This window comes from Carettochelys insculpta, chromosome 5 (assembly GCF_033958435.1).
Source record: "Carettochelys insculpta isolate YL-2023 chromosome 5, ASM3395843v1, whole genome shotgun sequence".
In the NCBI taxonomy this organism is placed as follows: Eukaryota; Metazoa; Chordata; order Testudines; family Carettochelyidae; genus Carettochelys; species Carettochelys insculpta.
The window spans coordinates 127,081,303-127,106,425 of NC_134141.1; the positions used below are offsets into that span (position 1 = coordinate 127,081,303).

At 57.3% G+C, this 25,123-nt stretch overlaps 1 protein-coding gene across 3 annotated transcripts in view; it reads left to right on the top strand.

Annotated features, from left to right (window-relative positions):
- ARID3C (AT-rich interaction domain 3C) overlaps positions 1–25,123 on the top strand; it is a 104,730-nt gene that overhangs the window by 60,548 nt on the left and 19,059 nt on the right. For all 3 annotated transcript variants that reach the window (XM_074995863.1, XM_074995861.1, XM_074995862.1), the window contains exon 3: positions 4,590–4,662. In XM_074995863.1, coding sequence (XP_074851964.1) covers positions 4,590–4,662 — 73 coding nt within the window. The remainder of the gene's footprint in view (positions 1–4,589; positions 4,663–25,123) is intronic.

The following is a 25,123-nucleotide window of genomic DNA, read 5'->3' on the forward strand; positions in this document are numbered from 1 at the left end:
GCTTGGCCAGCCTGGCGGCCAACCCTCCTCCTGAGCGCGGCTGCGGACGTGCACCCCCCTCGTTAGCCAACCGCTCATTAGTTCCGCTGCCCGCAGCTGGGGACACAGACCCAGCTGGAGCTAGCTCCGGGTATCTCCTGGCTCCCGGCCCTGTGCCGATCGCAGCCACGCCGGGGGCTCTGCCGGGGCTCAGATACGGGACCAGGTGGGGCCAGGACGGTCCAGGGCCGACACGGGGGACAGGGCCCAGCCTGCGGGGAACAGCCCTGGCTGCTGACCTGCTCTGGGGTGGCTGCCCAGTGTTGGGGCTGGGGGCAGCTCACCCACCGTGGGGCTCAGCCTGGCCTATTTCAGCCCCACTCCCAGGAGGAGGAGGAGGAAGAAGGCCACGGCCAGGCTGGGCTCTGTGCAGCCCAAGGTCCCCTCTCTGGCACTCCCACCAGGTGCTGTGAGAACCCGCCCAAGGCAGCTCCGGGGAGCCCGGCCCCCCGAGAACACAGCCGGGCTTGCAGGGCAGTGGCCCTGTCCCCATGGTTCTCCCGCTTCCTCCCCAGCCAGCCTGCTTCCGCCAGCAGAGAGCCCAGAGGTGACACTCCTGGGGGACCCCACTGGCATGGCGCCAGGGAGCTCCCACGGAGGTGCCCAATGCGTGTCTGCCCCAGAGAGGCTAGCAGAGAAAAGGGGCAGTTGGGTCATCGGCAGGGAAAGCAAAGGGGGGTCTTCACTGGCGCTCTTCGCTGGCTGTAGGGCACAGAGCTGGGAGCTGTCCTTTACCCGTACCCGGAGGGACAGGCCCCTGGCTGGGTGCTGCCCTGGCACTCCATCTCAGCTCTGCCACCGACTTCCTGAGTGACCTTGGGCCAGTCCCTGAGCCCAAGACCCTGCCCGTGAGGTGGTCAGGCTCCTAACCCCACTGATTTCAGGGCACACCTATGAGGGTCTGGCCCTCTGAGCCCCAGGTGACTGCCGGGAGCATAGCCTGGCTGGCCTCACATGTGCTCAGGTCCTGCCAGGGGCTGGTGCGTAGCTCAGAGAGAGTTGGGTTGTGTTGTACGAGTTCCGTTTTGTCACATGCATGAGTGGAGAAGGGGGTTCAGAGGAGGATTTAAAGAGGGGGTCTCACTAAAGGGGAGGGCCAGAGCTGACAAGGTCTATTCAGTTAGGGTGGAAATGGCCCATCATCGGCAGCTAATATGGAGCAGTGAACATCAAGAGAGGAGAAAACAAGTCAGTTCATCAGGGGGATGTGGCCCATTGTCAGATGCAAATGTGGAGGTGTGAACATCAAGAGCAGAGAAACTGCTTCTGTAATGGGCCAACCGCTCCCAGTCTCTGTTCAGTCTTTGGTTGATGGAGTCAATTTTGCAAACGACTTGCAGCTCAGAGATTTCTCTTTGCAGTTTGTTTTTGAGGTTTTTTGTTGTAGGATGGCTACATTTAGATCTGTTACTGGACGCTCAGTTTCTCCTCTCTTGATGTTCACACCTCCACATTAACTGCTGATAATGGGCCATTTCCACCCTGACTGAATAGACCTTGTCAGCTCTGGCCCTCCCCTTCACTGAGACACCCTCTTTAAATTCTCCTCTGAACCTCCCCACACCCACTAATGCATCTGATGAATAGGGTCTTTGCCGAGGAAAACTTATGCTCCAAAATATCTGTTAGTCTATCAGGTGCCACAGGACTTCTTGTTGTTTTTGAAGATACCGACTAACATGGCTACGTCTCCGATAATTGTACAAGTTGTCCCCTCTCTCTGGCAGATGTCAGCAACAGACTGGCCTGCAGCATTCCCTGCTCTCCTGCTATTGGGCAGCCTTTACTCTGCAGCTAGGAGCTTGTGTAGCTGTTACCACTGCTTCCTAGGGGACAGAGTTAGAACTGTGCAGCTGTGGGTCATGGGCCCTATATTGCACACAGCTAAGGATGATTCACTCACCTTTGGCATAAGTGACAGAAGAGACCAGTGCACTCGGTGCAGACAGAGCTGAGCTTGGGCCCCACTGCATGGACTTCTGGGGCTGGGGGCGCAGCTCAGTGACCCCCAGGAAGTCCCAGCGGGCTGGGGCTTCTTATGGGGCTTTTCGTTGGCTGCTGTGTTCCACTGGGTGGTAGCACAGATGTGGGAGGGTTTCAGCCTCTGTCCACATCAGCACGTGACTGCTCAGCGGAGACCCTGCAACCGCTCGTCTGCACTGGGAATGTACGACCGGCCAGTCCGGCCCAGAGCAAAGTCTGAGCAAAGCCAGGAGCCCAGTCTGCTGCCTGTGGCCAGTGCCAGGTGCCTCCGAGGGAATGGACCCATCCTTCCCCTGTTGCCCATCCCCAGCTTCTGGCAAATGCCAGCCCTGCCCAGCCAGGCTGACAGCCATCGACGGACCCAACCGCCATGAGCTGAGCTAGCTCGGTGAAAGTCCTGCTCTTGGCAGCATGCTCCGGCAAGGAGTTCCACAGGTCGGCCCTGCGCTGTGCTGTGCTGCCTGCGGGACGGAGAATGCCCTGCGGTTTGTTTGAACCCTGCTGGCCGGTTCTGGTGTGATGCAAAGGGTTCAGATTGCTCCCGATGCTCTCCCTCTGCACCCATCCCCTGTGTACTGCCGGCACAGCCCTCTCGTCTGCTCCCCGCCGAACGGGCCTGCCCCACGCGGCACTCGAATCTCTCACACCGAAGCAGCCCCTCGCCCCCAGCTGCTCTTTTTGCCCTCTGTGGGGCTGTGGCCCACGCTGCGCCTGCCCAGCCCTGAGGAGGGAAGGAACGGAGGCAGGGGCTGGGGGGAGAGGGTTGGGGTGTTGTATTAAACCATAAAGCCAGGTCTCTGCTCAGCCGCGACTTTGGGTGCCTGGCACAGTGATGGATTTGTGCTTGCAGGCTCAACCTTTGGAGGGGCTCCAGGCTGCTGACAATGGTTGTGGGGGGAATGGGGGGACAGCTGCATTGGGGCCCTTTAAATCACTGCCGGTCTCCCCAGCGTCGCACATCCTGCGGCCCCAGCGGAGCTGAATGGCTGGAGAAGCCTAGCCCCCAGCTCTGCCCCCTCTGCCTGAGGCCCTTCCCCTTTTGGGGGGCCCTGAGCCACCACCCCCAAGGCCTGGCGAAGTCCCCGGCTAGTGCTGCAGGTGCTGCGTGTGTTTCCTTGGTGGCTGCGGGGCTGTTCCCGCATTCATGGCCTTCAGCCTCGGTGCGCACGTGGTCACGTTCGTCTCCTGTCACCCACGCCCTGGCTGCTGGACCCTGGCTGCCTGGTGTGGGAGCAGCATGGCCGGCCGTGGGGTGCCGTCATGGGGCGGTGGGGCGTGAGTGTGATCGGTGTGTGCCCCAGACCTCCCCCAGGTGCCTGGCTGCAGAGAACCGGCCTCTCTGGGGGGTCGCTGTTCTGATCTGCAGCTGGGTGGCGAGCGCCGGGACAGAGTTGCTGGCAGGTGGAGCTGGCGTGGCGTGTTCTAGACACAGCTTGAGGGACGGACGGTGGCCATGGGGCAGGAATCTTGGTGGGAGTTCTCGCCATCTGGCCAGCGGGTGGAAAACCACCGATGCACCTGCAGGGTCTCACTGGGGTTGTGGGGCATTTGTCCAGAAATTCTTCCTCAAGGTGTCCGTGGGGTAGTGGGCACAGGGAAGTGTCATGGAGCCGGGGGGTCCCCAGGCCCCACCCCCACCTGCAGGCAGACGTGGCTCTCACTCGGCAGGGAGAACAGATGGGTTATGGGGCGACAGGGACACAGCACAGAACAGACTTGTCAGCACAGGGACCAGAAGCCGTCAGTACCGTCCGTCTCAGGGAGAGGGGCCCAGAGGGGTCCCCAAGCCAGGTCTGGCCCCCTTCCTGCCTCCCCAGACAGACCAGACTGTACCACTCCGCTGCCCAGTTCCCATTCAAACCAGCCAGGCCCCTCCTCCCGCCTTGGTCCTGTTCCTGGGGAAGAAAGGGGTCACCTGGTTGCCTAGGTTACAAAGGCCATGTTGGGCCTTTGCCTACAGGTGAGAAATCATCACACCAAAGCCCCACCTCACCACCATGCATTGGCTGGGGAAACTGAGGCACCCACCTCAGGTTACTGCAGGACAGTAGGAAACACCTGCGACCCAACCAGGGGGATAAACTCCTCACACCCCGCACTGTGTCCCGGGGGAGCCATCCCAGTGCCCGTGGCAGTGCCCACCGGGGGGCCAAGGGGCTGCTGCTGCAGGTCCGACCGTCAGGGCTAAGAATGCAACGGAGGAGCTGGCGATGTGCTTCGGGGGTAGCTGAGGGCTGGACCTATGTCAGTAGGGCCAATCGGAGCTGCGAACACCACCCTCCATGTCCCCCACTTCCCAGGGCCAGCCAGGCATCTCGGTCAGGGCCGCTGCCCTGTTCTCACTGGGCGCTGCAGCGCAGGTGGGGCCGGGCCCCACAACCACGCACCACAGCCCTTGCAGGGACTCTGCTGGCCGGAGAGGGCCCATGACACACAGTGGAGCAGCTCCGGTGCTGCCCAGCAGGGGGCCCCGTGTCTCTGTTGCAGCGCCCCCTGTGGGACAGCCATGTGCACACGCGACGCGCTCTGTTCCCGCCAAGCTGACCTGCCTCTCTCTCCCGCCGCAGCTCTACGAACTGGACGAGGACCCCAAGCGGAAGGAGTTCCTGGACGACCTCTTTGGCTTCATGCAGAAGAGAGGTAAGGCCAGGGGCCCGGCTGCAGACTGGCCTCGCGGGGGTGGGGACCGTTCTCTGCTGCAGAGCCCGAGCTGCTGCCCACTTCTCCCGACCTGTCAGTCAAGCCCCGGCTGGGGGCAGGTAGTGGGGCAGAGGGCCAGGAGGAAGGAAGGGAAGCAGTGGACAAGCCCCCTGGAAGCCCAGACCTGCAGGATCCCCCTGGGGTCTCCCCACAGCTGAGACTGCTGGTTCTGAGGCAGCCTTTGAGGGGGTCACTGCTGCACCATCATCGGGGCCTGCTCTGGAGCCAGTCAGTGCTGCGGGGCCGGCTGGTTCTGGTGGGGCTGTTCTGGGGCTGGTTGGTGCTGCTGGGGCTGGTTTGGTTCCTGTCAGTGCTGCTGGGCCGGCTGCAGGCTCTCAGGCCTGGGCTGAAGGTGGCTCTGCTGGCTGCTTCTGTTCCCAGGCTCTGGGGCAGGAGGAACCCTTGTGTGCCTGGGAGGGAGGGGGAGTGTGTCCTGGGGAGCTGGGAAGGGCCCAGGGATCTCAGTCCTTGGCTGGTTCCATGTGTGTCTGGGCTGGGTAGGATAGTCCAGTGGTTAGCGCTTGGGCCGTGTCAGCGCAGGGCTGCGAGTTTGGCCCTTGTGGGGCCTCTCGAGAGTCTGGGGCAGGTTAGATTACAACAGAAACTGCTCAGGGATGGTGATAGATCCTGCTGTGAGGGCAGGGGCTGGACTCAATGACCTCTCCAGGTCCCTGCCAGCCCTGTGAGAGGGGAACGGTGCCGGGCAGAGGGCAGGGCTGTGCTTTTCCCAGACTACGGTGGACTGAATTGTTACGGGTCACAGTGGGGCTCTGAGAGAGCTGGGGCAGGGGAGCCCAGCGCTGGGTGGGCAGGGGCTGCGAGTAGGGAGGGAGGGGCACCATCAGGCCTGTGGGGTGGGGATCTGGAGCTGGGCCGAAAGGGTCGGGACTGATGGTTGAGGCCGGGCAGGGGCTGCGGGTCGGACTGAGGGCGCGGGCCCGGCTGTGTGCAGGGAAGGACCCAAGCCAGGCTCCGAGGCGAGTGGCCGTGCCAGGCGGGCGCGAGCAGGGACGGACTGCGACCGGCGTGGGGAGCTTTTGCAGGTTGTTCTCAGCACCAGGCGGGCGGCTGGGAAGCCCCAGCAATTGAGGTGATTCGATAGACGCTTTAACCTTTGCCCCCTCCCCCCGGCCAGGCCTGGCACAATTAAAAGGCTCCCTGGTGGCGGGGGTTGGGGGCAGGGCCGGGATTAATTAGGCCTTTTGCTGGCGCTGGGCTAACGACCACGCCGCTCGATATGGCACAGCCCTGCAGAGGTTAATGCTGTGCTAATTAACGGGGCCGGCCGCAGGCAGGGAGAAGGGCTGCCCCCTCCCGCTGCAGCCCTGGGAGCAAGGCCAGGTCCCCCGCTCCGGCCCAGCCAGCCCCCTCCCTGGCCTCCCTCCCCGGCCCAGCTGGGGCCTAGACCCTGCCAGACGGCTGGGGAGGGGCCGGGTGGGGCGAGTGGTGTGTGGCTGGTGTGGGGCAAGGTACGGCTGGCTGGGCTGAGACCCAGCAAACTTGTGGCATAGTGTGGCCACTGGGCAGATAAAGGACTAGTTGTGGTGAGTCTGAGAGCGCTGCTGCCCTCTGCTGGAGAGACCGGGGACTGCATGACTGCCTTGTCCTGAGACCTCTGCCAAGGGAAATGTGGGGCACCGTGGGGCAGGGATCAGGCTGAGGGGCAGGCCAGGGCTGGGCAATGTGGGGCAGCGTGAGGCAGAGATCACGTCGGGGCTGGGCGGTGTGGGGCACCATGTGTGGGGCACCATGGGGCAGGGATCAGGCCGACGGGCAGGCCAGGACTGGGCAGTGTGGGGCAGCATGAGGCAGAGATCAGGCTGAGGGGCAAGCTGGGGCTGGGTGATGTGGGGCACCATGGGGCAGGGATCAGGTCGAGGGACAGGCCGGGGGCTGGGCGGTGTGGGGCACTGTGGGGCAGGGATTAGGCCAAGGGGCAGGCCAGGGCTGGACGGTGTGGGGCACCGTGGGGCAGATCCAGGTGGCCGAAGCAATGGCTGCAAACACAGCCTCCACCCCGGGGTGCCCAGGAGAGGCAGCGCAGAGACAAGATTCATGAGCTGCTGCGTGGGACTCATTATCTCTCTCTCCAGAGCTAATTAAGTGCAGCTCCGTTTGCGCGGCTGAGATATGGGCACTAATTAACCGCCTGGCGCTCTGGGCGCCGCTGACTGGGCCTTTGTGCAGCTCCTGAAATCGAGCTGAGGATCGACCCCCGACCCCCCCGGCTGCTCCCCAGGGCCAGCTGGTCGATGGCTGTAAATCCGCAGCAGGGAGCCGCTCCAGAGCCACCTGGCCCCCACGCCCCGGCTGGTGAGAGCATCGACCCCGGCGCGGGACGACCAGCTCGCCCGCCATCCACACGGCCTGCCTCCCTCTGGCCAAACACAGCCGCTGAGCTCTGCCAGCAGCACCCGCCTGATGGGCCCTTCACCTCCTGGGCATCTCCTCCCCGGCCGGGCAGCTCCTCGGAGAACCCACCTCCCTCCTCCCGCCCTCCTCATTCTACTGGGCCATGCAGCATTGCTGTGTGCTGCGGGGCAGGGATCACGTTCCACCCCAGAGCTGGCTACACGTCCGGCTCCAGTGCAGCACTCCCCATATGCTGTCAGCAGAAGGCTCCTGCATTGTCTGGGGTGAAGAACCAGAGCTGAAGAGTTACCACCCGGTAACACCTGGTATGGGCAGCCCCTTCCTTCCCGGTAACACCCGACGTGTGCACCCCCCTGCCCCCTGGTAGCACCCGGTGTGTGCACCCCCGTACCCCCAGGTAACACGTGGCATGTGCACCCCCACCCCCGCCCCCCGGTAACACCCGGCGTGTGCACCCCCCTGCCCCCTGGTAACACCTGACATGTGCACCCCCTGCCCCCCAGTAACACCCAACGTGTGCACCCCCCTGCCCCCCAGTAGCACCCGGCGTGTGCACCCCCCTGCCCCCTGGTAACACCTGACATGTGCACCCCCCTGCCCCCCAGTAACACCCGGCATGTGCACCCCCCTGCCCCCCGGTAACACCCGGCGTGTGCGCCCCCCTGCCCCCCAGTAACACCCAACGTGTGCAACCCCCTGCCCCCCGGTAGCACCCGACATGTGCACCCCCCTGCCCCTCAGTAACACCCAACGTGTGCAACCCCCTGCCCCCCGGTAGCACCCGAAGTGTGCACCCCCCTGCCCCCTGGTAACACGCGACGTGTGCACCCCCGTGCACCCAGGTAACACCCGACGTGTGCGCCCCTGTGCACCCAGGTAACACCCGACATGTGCATCCCTGTGCCCCCCAGTAACACCCAGCGTGTGCACCTCCGTGCCCCCCAGGAGCACCCAATGTGTGCACCCCCATTCCCCGCAGTAGCACCCGGCGTGTGCACGCCCCTACCCCCCGGTAACACCTGATGTGTGCACCCCCCTGCCCTCCCTGTAACACCCGGCGTGTGCACCCCTGTGCCCCCCGGTAACACCCGACATGTGCATCCCCCCTGCCCCCACGGTAACACCCAACGTGTGCACGCCCATGCCCCCCCGGTAACACTCGGTGTGTGCACCCCTCTGCCCCCTGGTAACACCTGGCGTGTGCACCCCCATGGCCCCCCCAGTAACACACGCCGTCTGCGTCCCCCATGATAACACCCGCCGTGCGACGTTACTGGATTGCAATATGGACGTGCAAAACATTGCAACCACTGTCCTGTGTTGGCACCAAATCTTGTGCCGAGTGGCTGAGTGAGGGGCCTGGTGAAAGCGGGTCAATCGCAGGTGCTGGTCGGCAGGTGTCATTTTCTACGTGCAGTTCTCAGGATTGGCGCTGGGCTTGCGGCTGAAGTGCTCGTCTTTTGCTTTTGCTTTTCTTTGTTTTTGTTGTGGGTTCAATCCTTGAGGGAGCCATTTAGCGACGTGGGGCAAATAGATTTTTAAAACAAAAAAAGGCTGGTGCTTGGTCCTGCCAAGAGGGCAGGGGACTGGACGCCAGGACCTCCTGAGGTCCCTTCCAGCTCTGTGAGATGTGTGTGGGTGTCAGAGTCAAGCCCACGTCGGAGGAGTCTGGCTGTAGACATGGCACCCAGCAGACAGGCGATGGCGGACTGCCCAGAAAAGGAGGTGGACAGGTGACCTGCCCATGTGAGAGGCTCCCCTTTGGGAGGTACCTTCACACTGAGAACGATGGAATTCTCTCCAGGTGGACCAGGAGATAAAGGGGGCCCTGAGGTTTCTCCATCTCCTCCAGCTCATCCCTTGGGGAGCAGCTCTGCTATGAGCTGGGCCCGGGAGGGAAGGTCGCTGACCCGTCCTAGCAAGGACGGACTCCAGAGACTTGTAAGCTCCCAGCAATTCCACCGCTGCTGCCAGTCGGCACCGAGAGCTTTGTGATCGGGGTGTGTGATGTGATTGCTGGAGCACTTTCACGCTCACCCTCCTCTGTCCTTCTTGTGTCAATAACCCTTCCCATGTTAGATGCCAAAGAACAGGCCCAGCGCACTCTTTGGGTCAGGTCTGAGGTGCGGCCGGTCTGTTGGGACGGGAAGAACCTGTGTGGATTTGGTGAGGTGGGTTTCCATAACCTCTCACCTGTGTGCGGAGGGGACGGGCTGTAGCACAAGGGAAGCTGCAGTGTCGGAGGGAAGTGCTGGGGTGACTTTTCACTGGCCACTGTGGTGACAGCCGTGCTCGGTGTGACAGGTCTCATGCCTTATGGGGGAGGACCCCCATCCTGGGACCATCAGTAGCCCTGTGTCTGAGCAATTCACCTTCTTTTCACCCTCCTCTATTACAGCCCCCCGACAATAACACCTACCAGGGACAGCCCCCGCCCCATAGCACACGGCATAGCATAGCAAGACAGGGCTGGGCTCCTCCCCGAATGGGCACCTCAGACCAGCCCCAGCGAGCAGCACCCTAGCTAGCACAAAACAGCAGCTCCCTGGGACTCCAGGACTCCTGGGCCACCACCTGTCCAGCTCCTCACACAGGCAAGAGGGGATGGAAACCAGCTCAGCAAACCTCCCCCCGTTCTCCCAGCCCCCAAGGAGCAGCCACGTCCCCAGGTCAATGCGCGCTGTTAGATCTCACCCCGAGAGCGCGCCGGGCCCCTCCATCAGAGCCGAAACTCTGCAGGGCTATTCATGAAAAGAAAAACATAAGGTTAAAGTTGTCAGTGGACTCGAACACGCACACCAGTGCAGGGCTCCTGGCCAGGCCTGCAGCAGCGAGGGGAGAGTGATGCTGGCTCAAGTCCCGTCTCCGGAACACGTCCACTGCTGGGAAGGTTCGTTAGTGCTTTATTCAGCACAAAGCGCCTCCAGGGGTGAGAAGCTGGAGTGAGGAAGAAATGGGGGAACCTCACATCCCAGGCCGTGAGGCGGGAGTCCCATTGTTCTTTGTGGGAAAACTCAGGCTGGAGATGGTGTCTGTCGCATGAGCAAGTCACCCGTCTGGACCTGGCTCCCCTATGCCCAGGCTGGTCGCAGCGTCCACCGCAAAGCGCCCCTGGTGTGCACTGGCACCTCCCAGGCCCATTGCCAGTCAAGTGCCACTAGTCACTCGACTAGGAGCCCTTCCACGCCAGGCCAGCCCGGCCTCCTGCTGTCTCTCCCACAAGCACAGAGCCAGTACTCGTAACAGATACAAAACCACCGCCCACACACGAGCAGTGTGCGCAGTACGAGTACTTGTAACCCCATGCACAAAAGTGCTACGCGCCTGTGAACAGTACAAAGACTGCCACCCACGCACGAGCAGCGTGCGCAGTGCAAGTCCTTGTAACCCCATGCACAAAAGTGCTACGCGCCTGTGAAGAGTACAGACAGAACCAGCCAATCGACAGCTTCCGACAGACACCTCCCTCGGCTGCTTGGCACAAGACATGGGGCAAAGCTGGGACGGTGGTTGTGACAATGATCGGTGTGCATGTCACACTCCAGTATCGCCCCGCCCTGACTCCCAGCCCCGGCCGCTGGAAATGTTACGCGCACGGAGAAATCCCCGCGTCCCATTCCCAGGGAGCCCAGCCCCTACGGGGTGGTGTCTCCAGCTGCCTGGGCCATGCGCTGTCGCAGCTCCGGGGGACGGCTCACAGCCAGCTCGCCACCCAAAGCAGCTGCTCCGGAGCAGCCGCCCGCACCGCTGGCTGGGGAAGGGAAGGCAATTTGCAGATGCTGGGCAGGGGCTGGGCTGCCGGCCCACCCACCAGGCCTGGGGATGGGAGGGGGCAGGGGCTGTACAAGGCGAGCTTGTTTATTAAGTCTCTGCCAATAGTATTTACCCCATCAGGGCAGGTCTGTGAAACCGGTTCTCCCTGAGCCGCAGACCCCTGGCCAGGCCCAAGTGGGCGGGGGGGAGCAGGGCCTGCTGGCTGCTGTCCTGTGCAGTCCGCATGCGTGTGAAGACTCTGCACATGCGTGTGAAGACACGACCACTTGTGCAACAATTTCTGGTGACAGCCCCGTCATGCTGCAGCGCCCTCCCTGCTCAGTCCAGCTGAGCAGAGCACCAAATAGCAGGGAGGGCTTTGCAGCCTGACGGGGCTGTGGCCTGAGATCATTGCACAAGTGGTTGTGTCTTCACATGCATGTGCACTGCACAAGTGGTTGTATATGTGTGGTTATGTGTGTAGCTACACATGAGCCCGTTTCTGTTAGCATACATGTGAGTGCATACTGGTGTGATTGTGTGTATGTGTGTAGCTATGTGTGAGTTGCAAGTACCTGCGTACCAGAGTGGTAGTGTGTGAGTGTGCATGTAGCTCTGTGTGAGTGAATTGTGTTGTGTGTGTGTGTGTGAGTGAACTGTGGGGTGTGGGTGTGTGCACGCATGCACAGGAGCGAGTGCAAGTGTGATTGAGAGTGTGGTTGTGTAGCTCTGTGTGAGTAAGGGTGTGTGTGTGTGCGCACAGGAGTGAGTAAAAGTGTGATTGTGTGTGTGGTTGTGTAGCTCTGTGTGAGTGAGGTGTGTGTGCGCGTGCGCACAGGAGTGAGTACAAGTGTGATTGTGTGTGCCTGATCGTGTAGCTCTGTGTGAGTGAGTTGTGGTGTGTGTGTAAGTGTGTGTGCGTGCACAGGAGCAAGTACAAGTGTGATTGTGTGTGCATGATTGTGTACCTTTGTGTGAGTGAGTTGTGTGCATTTGTCCAGTTGTGCACCCAGGAGCTGCTGTTCCCTTTCCAGCCCCAGCTCCCCCAGGACTCGGGTCGCACCCTGCCAGGGTGGCCCTGCTGGTTGGTCTCCGGCACAGGGTGCCACCCCCGGCGTGCTGGCTGCACAGGAGGTGGGAGTGCTGACTGGGTTCAGGACTGGGCCCCACGTCTTCGGCAGCGGGGCTGGGGTGTCACACAGCGCCCCCCGCTGGCAGCCAGGCGCTTCTAGCAGAGAAGCTGGGGCAGAAGCAGCAGCCCCTTGGGGATGATCCAAGTGCCTGGCCACCCCCCACCTGCCAGTGCTCTCACCTGGCCAGCCCTGGGGCAGCTGGGCCGCCTGCCACTGCCCCCTCCTCCCACTGAGCCCAGCCCTGCGGAGCTGGAGGGGAGTCTGGCCTCTGGCCAGGAGGCACAGACGGGCCCATGGGCTGGGAACCTCTTCACACGCACCACAGCCCTCTGGCCCCCATTCCTCTGCCCCACCCCTCTGAGCCTCCGAGTCCTTCTTAACTAACACGCCCACCCCGTCTCTCTGCCCTTCTGCTCCAAGCCAGTCCCTGCCCTCACTGCGCTTGTTTGGCATCAGCTTCCTGCCCTGCTGGAGGGAAGAGCCCACTAGGGGAATTCTGTGCCCTATGTCGAAGCTAACCCCTGAGTCACTCCTGGACCTGCCCTTTGCTTGGCTAAGTGGGTCGGCTCCGCGGGTCTCTCCCCACAAGGCAGGTTTGCTAACCCTTTGATTGTTCCCACGACTCTGCTCCAAACCGCTGCACCGTACCAGCATCCGTCTCGAAATGCGGGCACCGGACCTGGCCACGGGACCCCAGCAGCGGCCGGGGGGAATAACCCCTCAGCTCCTCCTGGAGAGTCCCCTCTGGGCCTTCATGAGCAGCCAGTTGTCCACTGGGACAACGACCCCAGCGCTTGTTCGACGCCCTCGGTTTGGAACTCCGGCCAACACCCTTTCTTCCCACATGGAGAACACCTTAACCTCCGGCTGTACTACCATGACAATTGGCTACTTGTGCCCATTGCGACCGGGTGCTGGCAAACAGGGTGCGTGCTAACAGGAGGGAGTTTGGAGAGGCTCTCCTGGAGGAGGAGAAGGAAGGAAGGAGCAAACTAAAGCACCTTGGGGTAAGTGGCTGCTTATATTTGGAGGTTTTGGGCTTGTGTGTTTGTTTGGAGTTTGGAGTTTGTTTGTTTGGAGTGCTGAGCTGAGTGTGTGTGTGTTTGTTTGAAAGGCCGTGTGCTCAGGCAGGCAGGCAGGCAGGCAGTTGGAAGCTGATTAGGTTTGAATTGAAACACCGTGTGCTGATTGGCTGAGCTGTAGGCAGAGGGAGGAGCTATCAGGGAGGCTGAGCACTTAAACCCTGCTAGTAAGCGACCAGGGAGCTTTGCGACCGGGTGCTGGCAAACAGGGTGCGTGCTAACAGGAGGGAGTTTGGAGAGGGGAGTTTAGAGGGGGAGCTTGGAGGGAGCCAGTGACTTACTTCTGTTGCCCTTAAACTAAATCCTTTATAACAACCTCTATCTGAAACATTTAATTAACCCTCGTATATAACTAGAGTAGGAAATGGAGGCAGAAGCCCAGCAGCAGAGTGGGGGCTATCCTGTTTATTGTGTCGAGTGCAGTATGTATGACTACCTACCCTGTGGGCGGGTGGCGTATGTGTGCGCTCGATGCAAGGAGCTCCTGGCCCTCAGAGACCGAGTGCGTGCTTTGGAGGCCAGGGTGGCTGAACTGGAGGAGCTAAGGAAGGCAGAGGTGTTTGTGGATGAGACTTTCCGGGACATAGTAGGGCTGTCCCACCTCCAATCTGACAGTCCTGAGGCTGTTACGGAGGATGAAAGGCTCAGGGAAGGAGAGCAGTCAAGGGGAGCAGAGGGAAACCATCCCGTAGTTGGGACCCTCCTTCCAGAGGGTGATGTTGTATCCTCTCGTGCCGAGGATACTTCTCCGGGGGAGGGAGCGCCAGCTGTTAGGAAGAAGCAGGTTTTAGTAGTGGGGGATTCCATCATTAGAAATATAGATAGTTGGGTTTGTGATGACCGGGAGAACCGTATGGTGACTTGCCTGCCTGGTGCGAAGGTTGCGGATCTCTCGAGGCATCTAGACAGACTTATGGGCAGTGCTGGGGAGGAGCCGGTCGTCGTGGTACATGTTGGTACCAATGACATAGGGAAGGGTAGAAGAGATGTTCTGGAGGCCAAATTTAGGTTACTAGGAAGGAGACTGAAATCCAGAACATCTTTGGTGGCATTCTCTGAAATGCTTCCAGTTCCACGCGCAGGGCCAGATAGACAGGCAGAACTTCAGAGTCTCAATGCGTGGATGAGACGATGGTGTAGGGAAGAGGGGTTTAGATTTATTAGGAACTGGGGACACTTTTGGGGTAGGGGGAGCCTATACAGGAAGGATGGGCTCCACCTAAATCAAGGTGGATCCAGACTGCTGGCATTAAACATTAAAAAGGACATAGAGCAGTTTTTAAACTAAGAGGTGGGGGAAAGCCGATTGGTGCGGGGGAGCACCTGGATCGGACGGAGACTTCTCTTACACGAGGCTCCATAGACAGGGATTCCCTAGAAGTTAGTCAGATAGGGAACGTGGGAAATAATATATGGGCAAGATCAGATGTGAAACAATCGTGCATAAAAAAATCCACCACGTCTGTGAAAGGCGGACATATAAATAGTGGTAGTTTTCTAACATGCTTTTACACTAATGCTAGGAGTCTGTCTAATAAGATGGGTGAACTGGAGTACCTCATATCAAAGGAGGAAGTTGACATAATAGGCATCTCAGAAACATGGTGGAATGAGGACAATCAGTGGGACACTATCATACCGGGATATAAATTATATCGGAAAGACAGAACAGGTCGTGCGGGTGGCGGAGTGGTACTATATGTGAAGGATAATATAGAATCAAATGAAGTAAAAATCCTAAAGGAATCAAAATGTTCCATAGAATCATTATGGATAACAATTCATTCCTCTAATATGAATATGGCATTAGGAATATATTACCGACCACCTAACCAGGACAGTGATAGTGATGCTGAAATGATGAGGGAGATTAGAGAGGCTATCAAAATAAAAAACACAGTAATAATAGGAGATTTCAATTATCCCCATATTGATTGGGTGCATGTCACCTCAGGACGGGATTCAGAGATTAAATTTCTTGATGCCTTAAATGACTGCTTCTTGGAGCAGCTAGTACAGGAACCCACAAGGGGAGAGTCGATTCTCGATCTAGTCTTGACTGGAACGCAGGATCTGGTCCAAGAGGTAACTGTTACTGGACCGCTTGGAAATAGTGACCACAATATAATAACTTTTAATATTCCTGTGTTGGGAAGAACACCGCAGCGGTCAAACACTCTGGCATTTAATTTCAAAAAGGGGAATTACACTAAAATGAGGAAGCTAGTTAAACAGAAACTAAAAGGTAGAGTAATTAAACTAAAATCCCTGGAAGCTGCATGGAAACTGTTTAAAGACACCATACTAGAGGCCCAACTTAAATGTATACCCCAAATAAAAAAACACAGTAAGAGACCTAACAAAGAACCACCATGGCTAAACAGCCATGTTAAAAAGGCAGTGAGAGAGAAAAGGGCAGCTTTTAAAAAGTGGAAGTCAAATCCTAGTGAGGAAAATAGAAAGGAACATAAACACTCCCAAATTAACTGTCATAATGTAGTAAGAAAAGCCAAAAAAGAGTTTGAGGAACAGCTAGCCAAAAATTCAAAAAACAATAGTAAAATGTTTTTTAAATACATTAGAAGCAGGAAGCCTGCTAAAAAAGCAGTGGGGCCCTTGGATGATAAAGATATAAAAGGAGCGATCAAGGAAGACAGTGCCATTGCGGAGCGATTAAATGATTTCTTTGCTTCAGTCTTCACGGCTGAAGATGTTACAGAGGTTCCTAAATCTGAGCCAGCCTTTTTAGGCGACAAATCTGAGGAACTCACTCAGATTGAAGTGACATTAGAGGAGGTTTTGGAATTAATTGATAAGCTGAATAGTAACAAGTCCCCAGGACCAGATGGCATTCACCCAAGGGTTCTGAAAGAACTCAAATGTGAAATTGCGGAGTTATTAACAGTGGTTTGTAACCTATCCTTTAAATCCACTTTGGTACCAAATGACTGGAAGACGGCCAATATAACACCAATATTTAAAAAAGGCTCTAGAGGAGATCCTGGCAATTATAGACCGATAAGTTTAACATCAGTACCAGGCAAATTAGTAGAAACACTAGTAAAGAGTAAAATTGCAAGGCACATAGAAGAGCACGAATTGTTGGGCAAAAGTCAGCATGGTTTCTGCAGAGGGAAGTCGTGTCTGTCTAATCTATTAGAATTCTTTGAAGGGGTTAATAAACATGCGGACAAGGGGCACCCAGTGGACATAATATACCTAGATTTCCAGAAAGCCTTTGACACGGTCCCACACCAAAGGCTTTTATGTAAATTAGGTGGTCATGGGATAGGAGGAAAGGTCCTTTCATGGATCGGGAATTGGTTAAAAGACAGAAAACAAAGGGTGGGAATAAATGGTAAATTTTCACAATGGAGGGGGGTAACTAGTGGTGTTCCCCAGGGCTCAGTCCTGGGACCGATCCTGTTCAACTTGTTCATCAATGATCTGGAAAATGAGGTAAGCAGTGAGGTGGCAAAGTTTGCAGATGACACCAAGTTGTTCAGGACAGTCAAAACCAAAAGGGATTGTGAAGAACTACAAAAAGATCTCAGCAAACTGAGTGATTGGGCAGCAAAATGGCAAATGAAATTTAATGTGGGTAAGTGTAAGGTAATGCATGTTGGAAAAAATAACCCAAATTACACGTACTACATGATGGGGTCAAATTTAGCTACGACAGATCAGGAAAGGGATCTTGGAGTTATAGTGGATAGTTCTCTGAAGACATCCACGCAGTGTGCAGCGGCAGTTAGTAAGGCAAATAGGATGTTAGGAATTATTAAAAAAGGGATCGATAATAAGACAAAAGATATCATACTTCCCCTATATAAAACTATGGTACGCCCACATCTCGAGTACTGCGTGCAGATGTGGTCTCCTCACCTCAAAAAAGATATATTGGCATTAGAAAAGGTTCAGAAAAGGGCGACTAAGATGATTAGGGGCTTGGAAAGGGTCCCATATGGGGAGAGGCTAGAGAGACTGGGACTTTTCAGTTTGGAAAAGAGGCGATTGAGGGGCGATATGATAGAGGTATATAAAATCATGAATGGTGTGGAGAAAGTGAATATAGAAAAATTATTTACCTTTTCCCATAATACAAGAACTAGGGGACACCAAATGAAATTGATGGGTAGTGGGTTCAAAACTAATAAAAGGAAATTTTTCTTCACACAGCGCACAGTCAACCTGTGGAACTCCTTGCCCGAGGCGGCTGTGAAGGCCAGGACTCTATTAGGGTTTAAAAAAGAGCTTGATAAATTTTTGCAGGTCAGGTCCATAAATGGCTATTAGCCAGGGATAAAGTATGGTGCCCTAGCCTTCATAACAAGGGCAGGAGATGGATGGCAGGAGATAAATCACTTGTCTTCTGTTCTCCTTCTCTGGGGCGCCTGGCATTGGCCACCGTCGGCAGATGGGATGCTGGGCTTGATGGACCTTTGGTCTGACCCAGTATGGCCATTCTTATGTTCTTATGTTCTTATCTCCCCAAGCCACGTGGGTGGCTGCAGCAGGGACTTGCCCTCTTCACTGCCAATCACTTCCCCAACCTTTGTGTCATCTGCGTGTCAGGGATGACGGTATGTATCCTTCCGGGTTTTTGATAAAAATGTTTAGTAGCATAAGGCCGGGAACTGATTCCAACAGGTGCTCCCAGTGCGCATTTTCCATTCGCAGGGACATTGGGAGATCTATCAGTTAGCCGGTTTTTAATCCACATAGCCTGGGCCACCTTTGTTTTTTATTGTTCTCGTTTTTGCAGCACTGCCATAGGATCCCCGGTCACACACTTTACAGGAATCTCAGTCCATTGCATCAACATTACATTTATCAGCCGCACTTGTAATCACATCCAAAAACTGGTATCGTGTTAGTTTGACTAGAGCTAGAACTATAAACCTACGTTGATTGGTATGTTATACTACAGTCCTGTAATTCTGTATTAATTGAGTCATTTCTTTTAAAACCCATGGATGTATATTATCTAGAGCTGCTGACTTTAAAAATGTCTGACTTTGCTAGCTGCTATTTAACATCCTTCTGAGGTTTTGTGGAGAGGAAAAGTATTTCATCATCTTTACCATCATCATATGAATGTATACCCTGGCTTTTCCTGAATCTAGAACAAACCTATTCATTTATTTATTGGACACTTCTGCCTTATTGACTGTTGCACTGTTTCCATCTAATACTGGATCAATACCATCGTTGGATTGCTTTTGTTCCTAATACATTTAAAAGGCGCCGCCTTATTGTCCTTAATCTGCTGCCCATCGCCCTTGCCTTGTATCCTTTTGCTTCCCTTATCAATTTTCTACAGTTCCCAGCTTATAATTTATATTAAGTGCTATTAACTTCCCCATTTTTCTATTCATCTTATATGTCCAGCTGCTTTCATTTGATTTCTAAGTCAGATTTTTATTTTTAACCAGTTCTTGATTTTGGTGTTTGGGCCTCTGGTAAAATGTTCTTAAATGAGTCTCAATTACCCTTCACTTGTTTCTGTTTGAATTCCGTCTCTCTGCTGATTTGGCTTCTATTTGTTTCCAGCATTGTAAAACTGGCCCTTGCAAAGCACCAAGTATCTGTATCACTGGTCTGGACTTTGTTCCGTTGGCACACAACAGATGCAATCATTATGATCACTTGCACTTAACCGACCACTAATTTTCACTTCTGTGCTCAGTATCTCTGTCTCTTGTCTAGGCAAGCTCTCCTGTAGAGTTCCCCTCTGTTGGGTGCAGCACTTTGTGAGTCAGGGAATTGTCATCTGTCATTGTTAGCTGTTCTGAGGACATGTTAGTGCTGGCGGCCGGAGACCTCCTGTGTACGTTGCTCTGATTGACATCTGCCTGGGTAACTCCGTTTGAGTGCAGGCAAAGTGTCTCCTGCATGTGCCCTCCAGGTCAGGAGTCGGCTACCAAAATAACAAGAAGAGCCATTTTTTTCAACTTCAGTAAAACACTCAATGGCTGTGTCTACACGTGCCCCAAACTTCGAAGTGGCCATGCAAATGTCCATTTCGAAGTTTACTAATGAAGCGCTGAAATGCATATTCAGCGCTTCATTAGCATGCGGGCGGCAGCCGCGCTTCGAAATTGACGCTCCTTGCCGCCACGCGGCACGTCCAGACGGGGCTCCTCTTCGAAAGCATGCCACCTACTTCGAAGTCCCCTTATTCCCGTGAGCTCATGGGAATAAGGGGACTTCGAAGTAGGCGGGGCCCTTTCGAAAAGGAGCCCCGTCTGGACGCGCCGCGCAGCGGCAACGCGCGTCAATTTCGAAGCGTCTCTGCCGCCCGCATGCTAATGAAGCGCTGAATATGCATTTCAGCGCTTCATTAGTAAACTTCGAAATGGCCATTTGCATGGCCATTTCGAAGTTTGGGGCACGTGTAGACGTAGCCAATAATTCCAGAGCTGCAATGCACGTGAATACGATCAAGCAATTCTTTTTGTAACCCTTATTTTACGAACAGTGCACGCACAGCGATTTGTAATGTGATACGTGTTCACTGCAGGGTGTCCACAAACTTATCAACTTATTATCAACTATAAACTATTCTCTCGAGGCTGCATTTTTGGTTACTGGTGAATATCTCATTGCAAATGAGACAAAGGGAGCCCAAACGAACTCGATACAAGTGTGAGGGTTTGGGTCCATCCAGTTTGAAATTCTCTGTTTTTATCTTTGACTTTCCTCTTTTGTGAAGCCATTCCAACCCCACTTTAATTCTGCCAGTATTATTTCACGTTTAATTTCAGTTTTCTTTCTTAAAACGTCTGTTGCCCTTCGCAGCAAGAATGGCGCAAATTTCCTTTTCCTTTTCAAAATCAAGACTTAACTAGCAACGTGATCAAAACACAGACACAGTATCATATCCCACAATGCACTGCACGTATTAAAGGGGGTTATCCGCTGTTTCGAGGTGACATACCGTTTGCTTTTTAGGTACGAGTTGTTCATTTTGGGGCTTTTAGACGTTCACCATTTATCAAAAATAATCAGGTTCCTTTTTTTTTCCCCCATTTTGCAATTATGGTGCTGGGAGCCATGAAGAAGTCCTTAAAGAGCCACACAGGACTCTGGAGCTGCAGGTTGCAGGCCCCTGGTTGTGACCATCCCAGAGCTCCCGACTGCCCCTCCCCCCCCATCCACATGCCTCCTCCCTTCACCCCCATGACCATCCCCCAGCCCTAACTGCCCCTCCCCCCCCCATGACTGTCCCCCAGCCCAGGCTGCCCCTCCCCACACAACAATCCCCCACATGGGTATCCTGCCCCTCCATTTCCAGAGACCTGTGGTGCCCGCCAGCTGCTTGCCCTGCCAGCCCCCAGGCTGTCCCTGCTGTGTGGCTAACTGGAGGTGCTCCATGACTCTGTGCTAGCATAGAGACACAGGCTGGACTGGTACCCAGAACTGGCCTGGATCGATGCAGCCACCTCTGGGGCGGAGCATGGCCCATGGCCACCCGGCCAGGAGGGGAGGAACAAGCCACGCCAGCAAAAGCAGGGAGACGGCTGCAGAGAAGCAGCACCTCATGCCCAGCCGCAAATCAGGCACGACGGGTCACGGGCGAGTTCCACATGTGCCGAAGGACGGTCCCTCGGGGGCATGCTCCAGCTGCCAGGCACTGGCCCTGCTGAGCCCAGGCCCGATGTCTAGCCCCTAACGAGCTGCCACGGCAACGCTGCATCCCCTAGCACCACGCCAGGGCTCAGCGGGAAGGGCGGCGTTTTCTGCTGCTGCAATTCCCCGGGGGAGGCTGGGGGGATCCCCCACCAGGCCCTGGAACTGGCGGGGGAGGGGGCAGCCCTTCCTAACTAGCTCCCCCACTGGGGCTTGGGGGTGTCACTTAGAGATCGGCTCAGGCCAAGCCCCTCCCCAGGGTGCCCAGGGCGCTGTGTCCATGGGGGACGAAGGAGAGACTCAGCCAGCGGGCGCCCCGCCTGGCCAGGGGCGTCCGCCTCTCAGCACAGGGAGCCATGGCCCCCGGGGACCTGCCCCACGCCTCCCCCGAGCGAGCGAGCGAGTGAGCGGCCCTGGCACCTGGAGCGAGGGCAGGGCCGATAATGTCTGGCCATAAATCAATCTGGGAGCTAATTGGAGCCCCACAATGGCTGCGCTCCTGAATGGGCTTTTGTGGAAGCTCGGGTGAGTGAGCGCAGGGCCATTACTCTTGGGGCAGGAGACAGGCGCCTTTGTCCGGGGCCGGGGCAGCAGTGGCCTGGGCAGGAGGGGCCCCCCCATTAATGACAATCCGTTTTCAACAGCGGGGGGGGGTCCCCAGTTCTGGGGGGTGACTGTCAATCTTAGCAAATGGGCCGGGTTTGCTTTGCGCTTCCCGAGGCCGGGCCCTGGGCTCGGCCCCCCAGGGTCTGGGGCATGAGGGGCCGGGCTGGTGAAATGCCTGGCGGGGGAGGCTGGGGGCTGGGTGAGGAGCCCTTGGGGGGTGATGTCATGTGACCCCCCCTTTCCACTTGGGGCTGGCGCCTGCCTCCTCCTCCCTCAGTTACTGTGTGGGTTTAGTGCAGGGTCCTCCCACATGGCCCCGGCAGGTGACCATGGGGGGTGAGGGGAGTTCTGCCTTGCCCCTCTGCTGAGATGGCTGGAGGGGTTGAGACCCCCACACCCGCTTCCCAGGTGCCGTTCCCACAGGTGAGGTGCAGAGGCCAAGAGAAAGCTGGGACCCAGCCTACCGTGGGGAGAATTGACCTGGGATTTGGCCTGCCATGGGGGAGCTGGCCCGGCTCCCAGCCTGCCATGGGAGAGCTGGCCCGGGGCCCAGCCTGCCGTGGGGTGAGTCGACCTGGGACCCAGCCTGCCATGGGGATAGTCGACCTGGGACCCTGGCCTTTCATGGGGGAGCTGGCCCAGGACCCAGCCTACCGTGGGGAGAATTGACCTGGGACTTGGCCTGCCATGGGGGAGCTGGCCTGGGGCCCAGCCTGCCATGGGGTGAGTTGACCTGGGACGCTGGCCTGCTGTGGGGGAGCCAGCGGGGGAGCCAAACTCTTTCTGGTCACCCATTCAAACCATCTGGGCTGAGATGGTGAAATAAGGGGTTCTTGGGGTGCTCTGCTGAGAATGGCTATTGTGGGCAAATTGCTCAGGGACATGGCTCCTGGCAGCCCCAGGGGCTCTCCATGGACAGACAAGAGGGTGTGAAGAGCCCGTCTCACCAGAGCGAAACAAAACAAACCAGCCGGCGTGTCGCACTTGAAAGACTAACAAAATAATTTATTAGGGGATGAGCTTTCCCGGGACAGACCCACTTCTTCAGCCTAGAGCCAGACCAGACCAGGCTCAATCTACAAAGCAGAGGTCTAGAAAGTGTGGTCAAGGTTGGCAGATCAGAAGGCTGGCCAGCCGTCATCACAATATTTCGGATTTGCCAACCTTGATAACAAGTTTTGGCCCTCTGTGCTTTATCTGTGGAGTCTGGTCTGGTCTGGCTGTGGGCTGAAGAAGTGGGTCTGTCCCACGAAAGCTCGTTACCTCATAAATTATTTTGTTAGTCTTTAAAGTGCTACAGGACTGCTGGTTTGTTTTGATAGAATATAGACGAACACGGCCACCTCTCTGTCACAAATCCAAACAACTTCTGTTCCCACAGGACCAGCCACCTCCCCAGGCCCCGTAACGTGGAATCTTACCCCAAACACACTGTGGCCAGCCCTTTCGAGTCCAAGCTGTGGGGCAGAGGGGGGAGCTGCGATCCTGTGCCGTGGGGCAGAAGGGGAGCAGTGATCCCATGCCATAGGGCAGATGGGGGAGCTGCGATCCTGTGCCGTGGGGCAGAGAGGGAGCAGCGATTCCGTGCCATGGGGCCGATGGGGGAGCTGTGATGCCGTGCCGTGGGGCAGAGAGGGAGCAGCGATTCCGTGCCATGGGGCCGATGGGGGAGCTGTGATGCCGTGCCGTGGGGCAGAGAGGGAGCAGCGATTCCGTGCCATGGGGCCGATGGGGGAGCTGTGATGCCGTGCCGTGGGGCAGAGAGGGAGCAGCGATTCCGTGCCATGGGGCAGATGGGGGAGCTGTGATGCCGTGCCGTGGGGCAGAGAGGGAGCAGCGATTCCGTGCCATGGGGCAGATGGGGGAGCTGTGATGCCGTGCCGTGGGGCAGAGAGGGAGCAGCGATTCCATGCCATAGGGCAGATGGGGGAGCAGTGATGCCGTGCCGTGGGGCAGAGAGGGAGCAGCGATTCCGTGCCATGGGGCAGAGGGGGAGCTGTGAACCATGGCGGGAGGGGCTGGTAGGTAAGGGGAGTGAGAAGCGGTCGGGCTGTCCTTGGGCCAGGGACTTACACCAACTCATTTCCGGGTGCCAAGCTCAACACCCTGGTCCAATTCCATGTCTCTCCAGGGCCCAGCATGGGCAGAGCCTGGGGGGAAAGGCAGCTGGCAGTTGTTCCCTTCCCTGGGCACTGGGACAGAGAGAACTAACACCCTGCAAAGGCCGGGCAGCGGAGGACAGAGGAGGCAGGCGTCCTGCTGTGTAGCTCCGGCCAGAGGGGCGGTGTGGGCATGAGCCACAAGGGATGGCCGGGACCTGGGTTGCGATAGGACAGCGCCTGTGCGAAACTTTCAGGTACTTCCACCCCGGCCAAGACAACCACTGAGAAAGTCTCCACCGGCCAGAGGGACCTGCGCCAGCCCTGCGCTCAAGCCGTCCAGCTGGCCCATTGTGCACTGCGCTGTGGCTGCGCCCTGCACCCCAGGTCCCTGTGCGGCTGTACCGGACATGTTGTACACTGCATTGCAGCTGTACCGGACACGTGCACTGCATTGCAGCTGTGCCCTGTGTCCCAGGCCCTGTGCGGCTGTACCAGATACATTGTGCACTGCATTGCAGCTGTACCGGACACGTGCACTGCACTGCAGCTGTGCGCTGCGCCCCAGGTCCTGTGCGGCTGTACCAGACACATGCACTGCATTGCGGCTGTACCGGACACGTGCACTGCACTGCAGCTGTGCGCTGCGCCCCAGGTCCTGTGCGGCTGTACCAGACACATGCACTGCATTGCAGCTGTACCGGACACGTGCACTGCACTGCAGCTGTGCGCTGCGCCCCAGGTCCTGTGCGGCTGTACCAGACACATGCACTGCATTGCAGCTGTACCGGACACGTGCACTGCACTGCAGCTGTGCGCTGCGCCCCAGGTCCTGTGCGGCTGTACCAGACACATGCACTGCATTGCAGCTGTACCGGACACGTGCACTGCACTGCAGCTGTGCACTGCGCCCCAGGTCCTGTGCGGCTGTACCAGACACATGCACTGCATTGCGGCTGTACCAGGCACGTGCACTGCATTGCAGCTGTGCCCTGCGCCCCAGGCCCCGTGCAGCTGTACCAGACACACTATTGTGCGTTGCAGTGCAGCTGTGCCCTGCACCCCAAGTCCCTGTGCGGCTGTACCAGACTTGTTGTGCACTGCATTGTGGCTGTGCCCTGCGCCCCAGGCCCCGTGCGGCTGTACCGGGCACACTATTGTGCATTGCACTGCAGCTGTATCCTGCACCTCAGGCCTCTGTGAGACTGTATCGGACACATTGTTGTGCATTGCACTGCGGCTGTACCCTGCGCCCCAGGCCCTGTACGGCTCTCCCGGGCACTAAAGCCTTGGCAGGCCCCGGCGCTCTCCCAGAACACGGCAGCACAAGGCCGGTGGTTGGAGTCCCCTTGTCCCTGCCCGCAGCATGGGGCGGGGGACGCTGAGAAAATGGCTTTGCAGGGCGAGACGGGGGGAGAGAAAGAACAAAAGCCTCTTGGCAACCCCCGAGGTTCGATGGAGCGAGGGAAGGAAGAAAAGGAGCTCGTTTGTCAGGCAGAGGAGACATGGCCCAGCCAATACCAGAGCCATAAATTAGGGTGGCGGGCGGGTGGCTTTGTTCGAGGTGGCGCGCGCCGGTGACAGCCGCTTGAGCGGGATGGATGGCTTTTCGATATTCGCCACTGCCCCGCCCTGGGAAAGATGGGGATAAATACGGGAGCCTGCTCCCCGGGGCGGCTGCCAGCACCAAGACCCCACCCAGGGCACCCAGCACGGCGTTTGC